General features: G+C 41.5%; 1 protein-coding gene across 17 annotated transcripts in view; it reads right to left on the reverse strand.

The window, feature by feature from the left end:
• Positions 1 to 350: 350 nt before the first annotated feature.
• The window catches only part of nfixb (nuclear factor I/Xb), a 134,046-nt gene continuing 117,909 nt past the window's right edge, over positions 351 to 16,487 (reverse strand). For 12 of the 17 annotated variants that reach the window (XM_046414852.1, XM_046414855.1, XM_046414853.1 and 9 more), the window contains 4 exons: positions 13,616 to 13,791; positions 11,816 to 11,963; positions 9,763 to 9,854; positions 351 to 6,648 (listed from right to left, as the gene is read on the reverse strand). In XM_046414852.1, coding sequence (XP_046270808.1) covers positions 6,634 to 6,648; positions 9,763 to 9,854; positions 11,816 to 11,963; positions 13,616 to 13,791 — 431 coding nt within the window. In that variant the 3' untranslated portion in view covers positions 351 to 6,633. The remainder of the gene's footprint in view (positions 6,649 to 9,762; positions 9,855 to 11,815; positions 11,964 to 13,615; positions 13,792 to 16,487) is intronic. The other 5 variants (XM_046414868.1, XM_046414863.1, XM_046414860.1 and 2 more) reach the window with 1 other exon arrangement.

Here is a 16,487-nt window from a genome sequence, read left to right on the forward strand (position 1 = left end):
ACAATCTGGATGGATAAATAGCACTACAGGTAAAAATGTACATTTTTCATTTTGGGGTGAACTGTTTAATAATGTCACATATATCAGTCAAAGTGGCCATATTTCTGCAAATTAGCACTTTAACTTTTAATTTGTTAGGTAAGCTACTTTTACCTTGTAAAGGTTTTAACATGCAGGGTTTTTACTTGTACTACTTTTACTTTGAGTATTTTTCCATTGTGGTATTGGTACCTTTACCTAAGTAAAGAATCTGACTACTTGTTCCACCACTGTCACTGAACCATAGGCATGTTGGCTGCTTGTCCATCACTTAAATGACACAATAATAATCACAACTGAGATAGGCAGGATACAGTCAAGAACATCCTTTTATTCAATCAAGTAAAGGGGTTGCTCTTTTCAAACTGTTTTTTATTATTATTATGGAAAAGAAACTGTAATTAACACATGCATTTCACCATGGGCTCTGGGGGGGGTGTGTGTCTGAGGATGAGACTCTGCTCTGAAGGGGGAGGAGGAGGAGAACGAAGAGGAAGAGCGCTCATAGTGGGAGACATGTTTACAGGCCAGAGGCGAGGGGTTAGGCCGGCCAGGGGGGCTTAGTCTACACACCACTAAACGCAGCCCTGCACCCTACAAAACGTGTTAAAAACAAACAAAAAAAAAAAAACAATGGGCGGATGGTTGGGCCACAGAGTCTGACTCGGCTCTCCGAACAGTGCAGGGGCAGACACTGCACACACCCTCACTCAACCAAACACAAACACACACACACACACACACACACATATGCTCTGCTCTCTGCAACCTGTTCGTCTCTGATATGGCTTCTCAAATGTGGCGCTTTCACTTGTCAAGGCTTGATTGATAATACTGCTGCTGGCTTCATTTGCTTGATCAAGAAAAATAAAAAGTTGCATATATATATTTTTTTCTTTTTTTGCAGGACAAAAATATGTAATCACTTGATTTTGCTGGTGGAATTTCAAGGTGCTTTCTCTATTAGTCACCAAATTCTTCTAGATTTTTACAGCTTTTGGAACCATATCGCTTTGGTCGGCATGTCTATTAAACACTGCGATTTTAGAATGGCGGTGAATCATTACAATATTGTGAAGCAATGTTTAATATCTCTCACGATTGTGCTAAATCTGAGCCTTTCAGTCACCGTGCTGTGGAACCAGTCCGCTTATAAGGTGCTTTGAGTCATTTTCAGTTTCCTTTTTTTTTTCCATGTTTTTTTTTCTTTAAATAGCTGGTCTCATTCAACCACTTGAAAGGTGCATATTCAAAGGTCTCAATGCAACATCTTCCCGCTGCCTAAGATACGCAGTAACAATGACGAAAAAAAAAAAAAGAAAAGGAATCAAAAAGCAAATCCAAATTCAATTATAAAAAAAATAAATAGGATTACAAATAAGGATTACAAATAAACCTGCCTATACTAGCAGTCCTATTGGTCACCTCCCTCGCCTAGGCCCACAACCAAAAGTTCCCGCGAGTGCTTTTCTCTCTCCACCACGAGTTGATTTGTCATTGACTTCTCCTGGGGGGGGGGGGACAAATTGCTTTGCCCTGACCCCTGTCCTCAGCACCGCCCAGAGCCCTGTGGTGTAACTTGTTCACTTACATTAGCTGTTGAATGGAGAAGCTGAAGAAGATGGGTATGGTAATACAATGTGAAGCGTACAGACAAGAATAACATGTGAGCTAACTGCATTCTGCTCAGACAAAAAAATCTTTGCGTATTCTTTTTTTTTTTTTTTTTTTTTTTTTTTGAAACCCCACCGTTCAAGAGAAAGGGAGAAAGGAGAAGGAGGGGAGGGGAGGAGGGGGGGGTTGGGGGTTACGCGGCTACAGACTACTCCAGTGTCCAAGATAGACAGAAGACAAGATACAGAGGAAGAGAAGCAAGACAGAAAATATCTTTTTTTTTTGGGCTTTTTTTATGCTTTTCTTAATTATTCAACAATAAAAAGAGGAACTAAATCACACCAATTTCCTTTAGTACTATGTATACTGCTTTAAAAAGCTTGAAGAAGAGGAAGAAGAGAAAGATACAGAAGTATGAAGGAGGGGACTTTTTTTGTTTTTTGTTTTTTTTCTTTTGAGATGGGCACTCAGGATTACAAGATGGAATCTGTGAACAAAAGGCACTTTTTAGGGACAACCTTTAAGATGCTCTGAGTCTATAACACTACATCACCAAACAAATATTTATAATCATTTACAGTGGTAGATGGGATTTGGGGGTGGGGGTGGGGCCGGGGGGACAGGGGAGGGGGGGGTTCACTTGAATTGATGACAGCAGACCAGCTGAGCAGACAGAGGCCGCTAATTCCCTCTCACTGAACCAACTAAATCAAAAATCACCTCTCATGGTCTTTTTTTTTTCTTTCCATCTTTCTTGGAAACGGGAATCCATACTTGTGCATCTCCCAGATTGGGGAAGATCTTGTCTAGCGTTTTGCAAGATGTTTTGTCTTCTTATGACTGTTCCTTTGCTATGGTGTAAAGGTTGGGGGGGAAAAATGCCTTTTGTCACGACAACCTTTTCATACAATGAACCCCTCCCCCCTCGGTAAATACAAAAAGAGAAATAGAATAATGCATGTTCTCCTAAAATTTGCTTTTATGATAACACTTAATTTTGTTTATTATTATTTATGTATAATAGAGATTGAATGTACTTTATTCTTTAGGAAAGCACCAGTTTTCATAGTGATATATATTTTATGAGTTGCAAAATTGTTCCTTCAGCCCTCCCACATTCTGAAAACAAATGGTTAGAAATGAAGTTTTTTTTCTTAAAAAAGTGATAAAAGGAAAAAAAAAACATAAGGAAATTAAAAACAATTTCCCCAAACTTACTTACAAAGACTGGGATTTTTTTCATCGTTGCCCTCGTGTTTAGAGTCCCAGAGCATGTGGACTTGAAAAACCAGAAAAAAAAGAAAAAAAAACAAAACCTTAGAGGGTCTTCCCTCTTTTCTCGTGACACCCTCAAACAATCGCTAACAAACAAACACAATTCCTCTACCAAGGCATTGCACATGGCTCAATCAACATACATCATTTAGTTTCAAGAACAATACTTCCCATCAAAACAAGAAAGAAAACAACAAATCCTAATCTGTTCTTTTTTTTTTATCCTCAACTACATTATCATCACTGTCTATGTATTTATTGTTGTTTGCCATGGATTTTCTTTTATGTCATTCAACAAGCGAGAGTGGGTTGAGAGACTGGTACTTTAGCTCTAATCAGCGGTTTTTGAGATGCATCCTATGACTGTGCGATGTACGCCATGCTTCAAAAAATAACTAGACTGCCACAGAGCTTATCTTGCAAATAAAAAAAATGTATATATCTATAAATATATATGTGTATTATATATAAAGATGCTTGCGATTATCTAGTGAGCTGTCACTGTTTTTTTCCCCTCTCCTGACATAAATTTTTCACCATTCACTATAGCTTATATGTGAGAAAAAGAACCTGAATTCATGTTTGACAAATTGCATAATGGGAATACAGAGGCACTTCCATAGATTAGAAAAGAAATCACCTTAGCCATCGATAACGTCTTACTCAGCAGAGCTAGTTCTCTCTACGAAGCTGATGAGAAGGTCACCAGTCGGTTGGCCAACTATGTTGTGTTTCCCTGCAGTGAAGAACGTGGCCAGGCAGTCCAGTTATTTTGTGAGGTTGGATGGATGGTGTGAATTTTAACAGGAAACGACTGAATCGGTCAGAATATGCATGGGCTTGTGATATAAAACGATTAAAAGCGTAAAGGCCTCCTCAGATTGTCTATTTATTTTTTTTAAGACTTCCCTTTGAATTCAGTCGGGCACAGGGGATGTGTTTGCGTTAATAGTAAGTGGTCTTTATAAGTCTGTGTGTTTAAGAAGTGGCGATTTGTGTGCTCTACAAGTGTGTTTCCATCATCGGGGACTCATCCACTGATGTCAAACATTAAGTGGTGGTCAATCTACTATTATTCTTACCAAACAGAAACTGACGAGGTTGGCTGGCATGTTTGTTTTAGTGCAGTTTTAATCATTAAGGGTTCATCAATTCACAATAGCTAAATGGGAGTGCTGGTGTCTGTGTGTGTTTGTGTGTGTGTGTGTGTGTGTGTGTGTGTGTGTTGGGGGGGATACCATATTGACCGATATTCTTATTGTGTGCACCAAAACAAAAGTGGGCACGTGGGTGATCCTCCTACTGCTAGCCTTAGGCCCTCGTTCCCTCTCTGAAACCAGCCAGATATGTCACATATTCATTTTGCTCCGCAGTGTGGCTCCCTCTGCTCTTGGAGCAGCGGCCCGTCTGGGAGTGTAAACAACAGGGTAAACTTTAGGGAGACAGAAAGAAGAGCTACTCTCTCTTTTACTCTGGGTCCCATCATCAGCAACCTTCCCTTCTTGGTTCTGTTTTTCCATCGCTCATGTATCACCACCAATCGCTTGCTGTACCTGGGTCAAACACTGCACGTGGCGCCTTCTTTTCTTTCCTTTTTTTTGTTGATCTGTTTGGTTCAGCAGATAAGTTCCCAGAAAAAAAGCTGATTGTCAGAACCCCACATTATGTGGTCTGTAAGGAGGGCATGTGGCAAACAAACCATGTCAAAGTTTGATATTTTGGGAAATAGTCACATAGCTCTCTAGCTGAGAGTTAGGCAAAAACACTGATACTACAGTCATGTCTGTACGGTAAATATGAAGCTACAGCAGCAGGTTAGCTTGGCTTGGCACAAAGACAGAAAAACAGGTGTAACAATACAGCTCCTTTTGTTGTTTTAATTCAATTCAATTTAATTCAGGACTGATTTTAGTCTCGACCGCCACTGAGCTTTCTAATAAAAACTTTCTGCACAATAAGAGTAAAATGACAATTTGCCATTTTACAAGGATGTAAAATATTTCTTGACTGTGTCCAGCTGCACGGTCTCAATGGCCCATTAAAAGGGCAAACGGTTGTTTTTGTACTTTACTTTTCGATAGATTAAACAGGAAGGATGGAACATGAATAACAATAGCTTTAGTGGTGCTGGAATTGTGTCACCTTTGGACAGATCAGACCAGGCCTTAAGCTAAGTGGCTGCTTGACATAGCTTTGTATTTAGCGTACAGACAAGAGTGTGGTATCGATCTTCTCATCTAACTGTGAGAAAGAAAGCAAACAAGCATATTTTGCAAAATGTCAAACGTTTTGCGAATGTTTTAGCATGTACTATTTGATCCAGGTCAGCAAAGCACCCTGTCTGCACCGCTTCAACATCCCACTTCTGACTGTGTTTCTCTATAAGGTGCTGTCATTCAAATACAAAACAAATATAAAATAGTACAAATCCAAAAGGAATAAATTCAAATAAGAGAACACACAAGAGATAACAAAATCATTCATCTACATTACAAGAGGGCAAAGGGGGAACCAACAGCTGCTGTCTGTAGTTGTGAAAACTGTCAGTGATGATACACACACACTGATTTTCAGTGTGTGTTTGTGTGATGTTTGGATATCTAATCGAATAGGATCGCTGGGCTTACTGTGTGCATAGAAAATAAAAATATGATAACACAATACCACCACCTACGAAACAATCTAAAAGGTCTGACTGGGCAACTGCACGTGTGTGTGTTTTCAATTGTGCATACACGCTGTGGTCATGGCACAGCTTGCGTGATCTTGTGTGTATTGCGCTGGGAGATGCAAAAATGAACGGAGGCCAATGATTTGTCAAACTGAACGATGGGGGTCAAGGACATGTGAAGGTGTCTTGTACCTTGTTTTTTTGTTTTTTGTTTTTTGTTTTTTTTAACTTTTTAAAACTCTTATTAGGCAAGTCTGGTTCACCTCCCATGCCTTGTAGGTAAATAGTGCACATCATTACGATTAGTGTTAATTGATTCAGCTTCTAGTGCAACCCTTAATCAAGATATGTTTTGGCATGGTCTCTCTCTAGTTAGTAGCAGGGTAAAAAGGGACTTTGTAGAGTCAGTGGTGGTTCAGAGGGAGAGAAGCAATGGTCAATTTGACTATGTTTTGGGTGATGACAGACATCACAGGAGCATGGACTGCAGCTTTCAAATCAAACAGTGTCTCTGCTTTGATCAGGCTGTGGATTCATTGAGGGTGTGTAACTTAAGTGTTAAATCTGTGTTGTGGAAACCTGATTTTGTTGGACAGTTGATTTTCTTAGCCATTCATTACACAATGCGTCCTCACGAAGTCTGAGAAGCTGACCGCCTTTTCCTCTTGCTCTGCTGCTGTGTTGTGCTGGTTTGGTGGTTTCAGGAGAGATGCCTGCTCGCTGCCGTTTGTCCCCTTACCCCTTCTTTATCCTGGCATCCTCTTGTCCATCCACTCATCTTTCCATCTATCCATCTTTGCTCGAAACGGGTCCTCCCTCTGACTGGGCAAATGAGCCCAGAGTTCCTCTAAAAGCGTAATGCTGCTGTAATTTCCTGTGTCGCTTGGTTATATTTTGTATCAGGTGAGACATACTGTCAGGGCCGGTCGGTGGGTTGGTTGGAGGACAGCTGTTGTCCTGCGGGTTGTTTCTCTGTTTTTCTATTTTGGATTGTAAAGAAAGAATTCTAGTTGCTGGTTTGTGCACAGATCTTGTCAGAGGAACCAAGACTGCAAAAGAAAAAAGGGGGTAGGGATGGAGATCATGTTAGTGCCAAAACTAGTAAAACGTGTGTAAATGTGAGCACACAAGTAGTGGACAAAATAACAAAAACATATTAGAATACAACTGAATAGACTGCAGTTTGGTGATTTTTGCAGTTTGAGTATTTTCAAGGCTTTGATGGACATGAAACTATTTTGGTTTGGAATCAGTACAAAAGATGGCTCACAATCAGTGGCCACTTTTTAGGCACATCTACAATATACTGTCATTCATAACAACATGTTACACATAGTTAACACTGGGAAAGTCATTAGCTTTGTAGCTATTTGATTGTAAAGCAAAGTATTGCGCAAATTGGAATTTTATTCTGATTATGGCACTAAATGAACAGTCAGGCGAAGTTATTAGAATTTATCCCCAAGGGACCTTGGACATCACTGCTCTCCATGCAATAGATAGCAAGGTTTCAATGTGGTGACAAGGAAATTCGTCAGAAATCACAATCACAGATGCAAACCACCAGAAGTGTTGTACCGTAAAGCGTCTTTGTTATTTTTCCATGAAAATTGCTCTGCACACTGTATTGACTTCTGAAAACTAGAAGTTATTGCAGTTCTTAAACACAGTTAGTGACAGAACAGTCATCTGGGCCGCCAGCCCAGCAATTACCATCAATTCAGTCCATTTCTAGAGTCAAGTACAGTATGTCTTGACTTTGGCTGAGCAGTGTATGGCTACTAGTGGCCAAGCAGCAGCAGCAGGGGGACAGCAGTCTGGCGCTCCCTGCCACTTCCACCATCTTCATGTTGGGTTTCTCCCACTCAGCGTGAGCAGGGAGCAAAAATGGGTCACCGTCACTGTTGTTGGCTGCCCTGCTTGGCCTGCAGGATCTGGCACTGTAGGCTAGTGCGCCAACATTCTACAAGTCAAGCCTTGGAAACTACTCCAAGCCTCCAGGGAAGCGGCCTTTTGTTTTGTTTGACTCTAACAGGTCGTATGAATACCCCCCTTCTGCCTCCTGCACTTCTCAGCCACCCTATTCTCCTGGGCACTGTCCCAGCAGGCCCTGGGTATTGTGACTTTTCCCTTCTTAGTTACTCTCTCTCTCTCTCCTTCTGGGTATGCTCTTATAAACACACACACAATCCATCTATCTCCTGTGAACACTCCCCCTAAATCCTTGGCAGCAGACAGTGACCACCCTCTTTTCTTTCGTGCCCCTCACCCTCACCCCCTCTCAAGCAACCCCTTCTCAAATTCAAAATCAACTGGCTATGACATCATGTCTGGTTGCCGGGGGTAACGAGACGGCCGGGACGTGACTTCTATAAGGTTCACTCCATTCCCTCCATCTTCCTTTTTTCCTGTCCCATTGGTATCTTGTTTCCCCTTCTCCCCTGGTTGCAGTGTCTCACATTTGCCACTAGAGGGCACATGAAGCCCACTGTTGTCAGTGTGAGAGATTCTCCAGCCTGCCCTGCCTCCACATACACACTTCTGACATGCTCTTTGTGTTTCCATGTGTGTGTATATATATATATATATATATATTAACAAGGACTACTCTTTCTGTGTCATTTTCTGAGAGGCAGATGCAAGCAGTTAATGTGGTGTGTTTTGATTCTGCCTCAGAAAGTAAAACCACGCTTCAGACATTATGTTCCACTCAGTAGTGAATATCAACAAGCAGTCTCAGAAGAGCATGAAGACACGCTACATGGCCAAAAATATGATGATACACCCAACCATACACTTATTACAGTGGTGTAGGGCTTTTATGGTTTGGTCAAGGCCTCTTTTCCCCAATGAAGAGATGTCTCCATGCTACAGCAATCAATATTTTGGACAATAATGTACTTCCAACTTTGGGGCAAAAGTTTGAAGAAGACTCTGTCCTAGTTCAACATGACAGTGCCACTGTGTCCATGAACTGAAGCAATGACTTTCCCAGTTTGGTGTGGAAAAAATTAATTGGCCTGCACAGAGCTCTGACCTCAATCCCCATCCAACACCTTTGGGAGGAACTAGAACTCCCCACAGCACGTCAGACCTTATCACCCAAAATCAGTGTTCGACCTCACTATAAATCTCAATGGGAGCAGGCTGAATGGAAGAAAATCTCTGCAGCCAGGTTCCAAAAGGTAGCAGAAATCCTGAAGAGTGGGGGCTGTTAAAGCTGTATGGTACTCGTGGCCATGCACGTGATTTTGGAACAAGATGTTCAGCAGTCACAAATGGATATAATGTTTGGGTATCCACATTCTTTTGGACACATAGTGTATTAAGCTGGCTTTAGCATACCAGGGTGAAAAGAGAATTATGCAAATTAAGGTTGATTATTCAGAGCAAAGGTAACAAAGAGGGCATGGTAAGAAAGAATACTGACAGTGTGAAAATTTGTAGATCTAGAAAGATAAAGATCAGAATGAGGGGGGAAAGGGAGGAAAGGGAATAGACAGTTGAGTATAACGAGATGGGTGTAAGAAAGGATCAGGACTGGGGGAAATGGAAAGGGAGGAAATGTATGAGAACAGAGGGAAGAGAAGCAAGGGAGGGGATCAGCTGAACAATTTCAGATGGTTTCCATGTGTTGAGGAGCAGGGCTGAGCTGGCTCCAGGTGGGTGTGGTTGGATACTAATGAGTAAAGTACTGCGGTAATGGAGGAGGCATATGAATGAGGCGCAGAGTGGTGAAGGGAAGGAACGAAGAAGGTGAAAAAGGGATAAAATACAAGGCAGAGACAGAAGGAATGAATACGAGGGAGGCGAAAGAGCAGATCAGGACAAAGCTAAAAAGAAAGAGGAAGTGAAGTAGAGAAGGGGAGTGCCAGCAAGGAGTGAAAAAGGCAGCGAGGGAAAAGGCCTGCTGCCTGAAGGGTTGGCTCCATATGTGCCAAATAAACAGTTGAGCACATATGGTAAAGCGCACACATACTGTAAAATACAGATATACAAATGCACACCGATGATGATGCACTGTGGGATGGTGTGAGAGAAGATGTGGAGGAAATCCTGTAGCAGGTTTCAGGGAGTGAGGGAATAAGAAATATTTTGGCGTACATCCACACAGTTAATAAATTTACAGAAAGAAAAACTGCCAGAATATCCCAAACTGCTACCTGTGTCTGCTGCGGGATGTTCAGAAAGTTGTTGTCCCGTGATCCGATGCCGACAAACCTGTTGGGAGCTGTGGCGCCTGGCGTGGAGTATGCTACAGAAACAGAAGAAGAACAAAAGAAGACATCAGTGCATATACAAAGACAGCTGTTACTACAACATCTTAAAGCAATGGTTACATTCGGGGAAAAATGCATATCCACTTTTTAAACAAAAGTTAGGTCAGGAGCTTGATACCACTCTCATGTCGGCTAAAGCTAAAGCAAGCAGCCTGTTAGTTTAATTTAGCAGAAAGACATAGCTACCCTCGCTCTGTCCAAAGAACAAAATCCAATTACCAGTAACTCTTAAGTTAAGTAATTGACCTGTTACATTTTGTTTGTTTGACCACACAAAAAAAAACAAGTTTAACTGAACACAATCCTGACACATAATCCTTCATAAAACATCGATGTGTCATTTTTATACGTTTCAGTTTTTTGTACAAGTGAAACATTTATCAGTGATGATGAGATACTTCGAGATAGATATTGTTACTTTTAGATACGACCAGACAAGCGAATTTCCCCTTCTAAGCTAACCAGCTGCTGGCTGTAACCTCATATTTATCAAAGAGATGTAAGAGTGGTAACTCTGACCAAGAAAGTGAATAAGTGTACTTTCTAAAGTGTCAAGCTACTACTTTAACTTGTGATATCATAAAGTAAACCCACTGGATCACTTTAAATAACAAAAACAGATAAATTCACTTAGTACCATGAAAAAAGCTGCTATATTTCAATGAGGTCATTAAAACTCCACAGAGAAGTCTGCCAAAATCTGGTATGCAAACTTAGATCTCCCCAAGTGATTAAATCCTGTTGATAAACTCAGTTGGAAGTGATTGAGCACACCAGAATCCTGACACTGAGGATCGGTCAGGGACAGCTAAAACCCACTGGCATCAAAGTCTCTGACAAATTTAGGGCAGTTTGAGGTACCCTATGGACTCCAGGATTTGAATCTCACTGAGGGATTCAGGGTGCAGTGGTGCAGATTTGTGCATATGTCACTCTGTTTGTGTGGAGGAAAGGGAAGAAGGACAAGTAGAAGAGAGACAGAGAAGGATTTGGGAGATTTATGTGTATGGACATATACAGTATACATCCATGGTTCTAAGAATTGGAATAACATACATAAGACATAAAAGACTTTGAGACGCCGACTGGGGGGTAAAACGTAAACACTAAATTTGAAGGAAAGCTAAAAAAAATTTAAGTGCTCCATCCAGTGCCCCTCCTATCACAGGTGAGGAAGACAAATGTAATGTGAGAAAAGCCCCACGGTTGGACTGACATCACCCCTTCACCTTAAAAACACAACCTATTCAGCTTAAGAAAATAGCAAAAAAAAAAACCAAAACAAAACAAAACAAAAAAACTACCATGAAGCTACAATCAGCTCAACCAAAAAACAAGCATCAATAAAGGTTTTCAACCAATGTCCCAATTTCTACTGGAATGTTTTGGAGTCCATATAAATTAACTGCCCTAAATTTGTGCTCTTCAAAAGTAACAATCAAATAATGATCAAATCATTTTTTTTTCATTTTTATTTATTTATTTATTTATTTTACAAGTTCTGCTAATGAGTCCAGCAGGGGAAAAAAGAAGGATTTAGAAGGAGAAGAACTGGGTTGGTGATGCAGCTTCCACACCAGACAACGCAAAATAGGCCCAATATGTAAAGCCAGTCAAACTGATGGGGCCAAATACAGAACCCTGATGACCACCCCAGAAGTCCATTAAGAAAGAGATTTCTCACCAGACCTCTGGTGGCCTTGATCTACTCTACTGAGCTCCACAGTATATCCTGTGCTTCCTTCGATAGCCTTCCATGGGTTAAGGGAGGTGAGATGTTGGATACACAGGAACAATGATGGCACGAAGTTGGAAGAAGAACAATGGTGGGGGTCTTTTCACTGGAGAGGGTTGGGAATTTCAGATTTCTTTTTTTTTTGTTTTTTTTTTTAGTTGTTGGTTTGGTTTTGAGAACGGTCTCTGCGGGGTCACTTACACGGAGATGTGGGCGAGGAGAGTCCGCCGTCAGGGGGCGTGCTGTTGGGTTTAGAGTCGGGCATAGGGAGGGGCACTGGGCGGGCCACTGGGGGAGGTGGAGGCAGCAAGAAGGAGCCCGGCATTTTGCTCTGGCCGCTCCCGTTTGGCTGCAGACAACACAAATAGGGTCAGGAGGGCGACATGCGACAATCCGCAGACACGGAATGAAAAGAGGACGCAGCTTGGGAGGCCAGGTCCAAAAAAATATCCATGACGGAAGGGGGGGAGGCAATGGTAGAAGGAAGGAGAGGAGGTGGTGGGGAACAACAACCAAAGGAATGATGTATGTGGACGGCATCTTTTATGGAGGTGTGAAAAATAATAATCACCACAGGGTTTGATAGGAGTGGGAGCTGGAGCTTGAGGTGAGAGGTTCCACAGGGTTGGTCCGTGGTGGGTGGAGGAGGTGTGGAGGAGGGAAGTGAGCAAATTATTGACTGGGTTCGTCCAGAAGATGGCAAGAAATCAAAACCATGGGAGAATACTCGTCTACACAAGCACAACACCACCAACGATACCAGCACCAAACAACCAACTCCAACTAAAATCGGAACAACTAGAGATGAAAACAAACACGATGACACAACACAGGACGAGTATGCTTGACTGAAGTGTTTCGTGACTGATGCACTCTTGTGCTGATGGCTGTAACTTCTGAGGGGTTGGGTGGAGCAAGAAAAAAAGGAAGGGGGGTTGGAACATCGGGGTCTGAAACAGCAAACGGCAAAATGACATTGACAAGACAATACAAAGATCTGTAGACCAACTGAATAAACACATGACCAGTGTGTTCATTTGTGTTGCTGTGACATGTATTTCTGTGCATTTCTCTATACTGTATGTTGAATACAATACCTCAAAATGTGATAAAATGACTGTCACATAAAGTATTGCACTGTACAGCAATGAATAAATGTAAATGTGCTCCAAACAATTGCTTTATTTATTTATTTTGAAAAACAGCCACACACATAGAGAAGCAAAGATAGACTATAATAATTTGAATTTTATGAGCAACTAATTTACCTAATGAAATATAAACAGATATAGTATTGATATATTTTACTTTGACTCTGTGTGATTTAAATTCCCTTCACTGAAAAGTCCCGAGGGTACTTTCATGTACCTTAAACATTTTGCTTCAGGTCTTTTTGTGAGCATCCAACATATAGTAAAGTTGCTCCAATTCATTTTGGTCAAATTGAGTTTCAAAACCAAAATTCAAAATGAAAAATTCAAATTTGAGCATCCTGGATACTGAGAATTAATTAAGCCTGAAAGAACAGGGCAGACCTTGCTGTCCTATCAAAAAAAAAAAAAAAAAACTTCAAATGAGTGAAAAATGTGACCTTCTGTAAATTTTGAAGTGAGCAAATAAAAGCACATATAACCAGACAGATGGATTTCAAAGTATTAGTATATTTCAAAATGTTTCAAAGCTAAGAGTATTTAAATGTCAACGCTGCGCATTCAGTAGTTGTTTAATATCACAGTTAGGTAAACAGTTGCCAGTTCAAAAAAAAAAAAAAAAGAAAAAGAAAAAGAAAAAAAGTTGTTTTATTATGGCTTTTTTTTTTTTTTTTAGCTTCCATAAACAATTTTTTTTTGCCAAGAATATAGTTCATTTGTTTTTTCTAGAATAACTGCAATAATTGCTGACACTTACTTGCTCCATACACAGTTACCTGAATAAAAAATCTTTAAAAATACTGAAATATTATAAAATAAGCATTTTCTCCTCTCTCGTGGCAAGCCTTACCTGTCCGGCGGCCTGCCCCGAACCATCAGCACAGACAAACTGCACAAATTCCTTCAGGGGGTCCTGTCCAGGGTGGTGGTGGTAGCGGATGGTTGGGTGGGTGAAGTAGGGGCCAGACTGCTGAATGATGGAGGGAGACGGGAAGTGCAGGGCCGAGGCTGAAGCACGAGGACTTCCTGCCAACAGAGACATTTGTATTAGAGGAACACCAGTGGCGAAAGATGCAGATAGCGAGAGGTAGACATGAACCACTGCTTTCCTACATATACTGAGTGACTAACAAAACGGATAAAGTTTTAATCTGATTTTAAAATTTCAAACATGAAAGGAATGTTGTTTTTCCAAAACAAGCTGATTTCATGTTAACAGCCATTATGGGCATTGCTCATAATGTTTTATGATCACTGCAGTAAATCCACACCTCTTTATGGAGGCCATTTACACACACATTGCATTTATATATGTGAACACTCACAGAGACTACATAACAATTTAAGTAAACACCATTCAGACTCGGACACAAGCAAACACTGCACACACCTGAAAGTGCACAAATTCAATAGATGCAAGAGCTACATTTTAAAATCAGATTCGGAGCACTTGTGAAAAGAAAAAGCACAAAGAGATCATTGAGTACTGTCTTAAATTAGCTGGCCTTAATGCTTGCACGCCTGTGTGCTGTTTTGAGGATGTGATTCATTGGCATTGATGCAATTTGGCATCCATCGACAGTAAAGCTGTTTTGTTTTTTTTTTTATCTGACTCATTTTGTTTCTATGACAGAACTAATCTGTATGTTCACACTGTATGTCTAAGTTGATGTTTTTCCATTAATGGGGTTTGGAGCCTCATATCTGAAGATGTGTGTGTGCGCGCGTGCGTGCATACGACAGGTGTGAAGATGTAAAATATATCAGCACTGGTCTGCTAATAAGCTTAATAAAAGCAATCCTTTTTTTGCTTTACTCGCGCTCGCATTTAACTCATATCCAAGAGGGCTGAATATACATGTGAGGTGTGAGTGGGGGAGCAGTTGGTTGAGCCCTACCACCAAACACAAAGCCCTCTCTGTCAGACCTATATCCATTACTAAATCTCCTTGATTTGTATTAGAAGCCTGTTCTCCTCTTAGCTGTGCCAGTCTGACACCCACCCTATCCTATCCAGGCCCCCCAGCTGCTCATGTTGGGCTGCCAACACTCTTTGGTGCTTGCATCTTATACATTGTGTGTGTGTGTCTGTGAGTGTACTTCATGAGTGTGCCAAAAACACTGCATTACCCCCCAGACAGGGGTCTATGCCTCTGAGCCCAGCAACACCTTGCTCCCATGCCAGGCTGCCTGCTCCCCAGTGGAGCTGTCTCCCTGCTTCCATTACTCCCCTTCTAATCCCATTAGAGACTGGGTGAAGGCCAAACACTGTGGTTGTATGGGGGCAGGTTGGGGAGGGGATGGGGTAGGGTGATGGTGATGATGGGATCAAAGGGAATCCCTACACCCTTGCCTTCTAGAGCAGTGGTTCCCAACTGTTTTTGTATGATGTAGCCCCACAGCCGTCTCAGATGAAATCAGCGACCCCTTTATTCAACACCACTTTCTAAACAAAATATATAGCTTCTTAACTTCTATTTACAACAATAACAACTAAAATGTACATTATTTCAGCTGCTGGCTTTCCAACTAGTTTTCACACGATTTCAATCACAACACTTAGCGTTTGGCTGTTACAGCTGATATAATAGCAGATATTTTTTATTTTTTAAAACTGTGATTTCTGGGCAGCACAGTGATCACCTCACTGTCAGCCTTTCTGTGTAGAGTTTCTATGCTCTCCCTGTATCTGTGTGGGTTTTCTCCATGAGCTTCGCTTTTTCAATTGCCCGTGGGTGTGGGTGTGAGTCTCGTCTCTCTTGTGTGTCAGCCCTGTGTATGACCCTGCCTCTCGTCCAGTGTCAGCTGGGATCGACGCTAGTCCCTTGTGTCTCTGTAAAGGATATGCACATGGAGCTAATGAATAGATGGAAGGAAATTATGATTTGTATTTGTTCAAATTAGCTGAGCTACTCTCGCAGTAACCCCCAGCATCTGCAGAGGACCTCTGGATGTGAATCACTGCTAAGGCTGAAAGTAGCTGGAGGGACAAACTAAGAAAACCACCACCACAGTGAGTGACTATCCCTAGAAAGTTCTTCAGTGCCACTTCTCCAACCCCTAAATCCCCTTGGATCTTGTCTTCCACAAAGACAAATAACAATGCTGATGATGTGGTAAGCACTTCCACACCAGTGTGGGATCAGTTCCAGCTTGCAAATTGTAAGAGTTTGTGTAAAAAGAAACAAATTGCAACCGTATAAATCACAACTGCTGGCCACAACAAGGATAGGATATTGTGTATGTGTGCTCGTGTTTGTGTGCACATTATATGTGTGTGTGAGGATTCGATTTGCTGTAGTTTCATCCCAACACGCATAGGTCTGTCAACAGCCACGGAGGAGAGCTAAATGACATGGCGGTCAACCTCATTGCTCCACATCTGCTTGGTGGCTAAAAAAAGCCTTTGATGTAGCCCAGCCACAGAACTACAGCACATGGGTAATTATCTCCAGTGAGCTCCTTCACTGGGTGAATTCACAGCAGGCACTTTCCAAAAAGAAGAGGAAGTCTCTTTTTCTTGTCTGCCACAATGATAAAAATAAGACATGATTTATTGTCAGAGCCCCTTTGGCTCTGTTTGATATCTGATGTTTCAGCCTGGTGGAGGATCGGCTGGTTCACATAGCAACTCAGAGTCTTGTTTTCTGCCCTTGCCAGTATGAATAAAGAAATGTGTTCACCCACACTGAGATCAATTTGGAGTTCCCACACTGTCAGGA

The sequence above is a fragment of the Scatophagus argus genome, chromosome 16 (genome assembly GCF_020382885.2).
Source record: "Scatophagus argus isolate fScaArg1 chromosome 16, fScaArg1.pri, whole genome shotgun sequence".
Classification (NCBI taxonomy): Eukaryota; Metazoa; Chordata; class Actinopteri; family Scatophagidae; genus Scatophagus; species Scatophagus argus.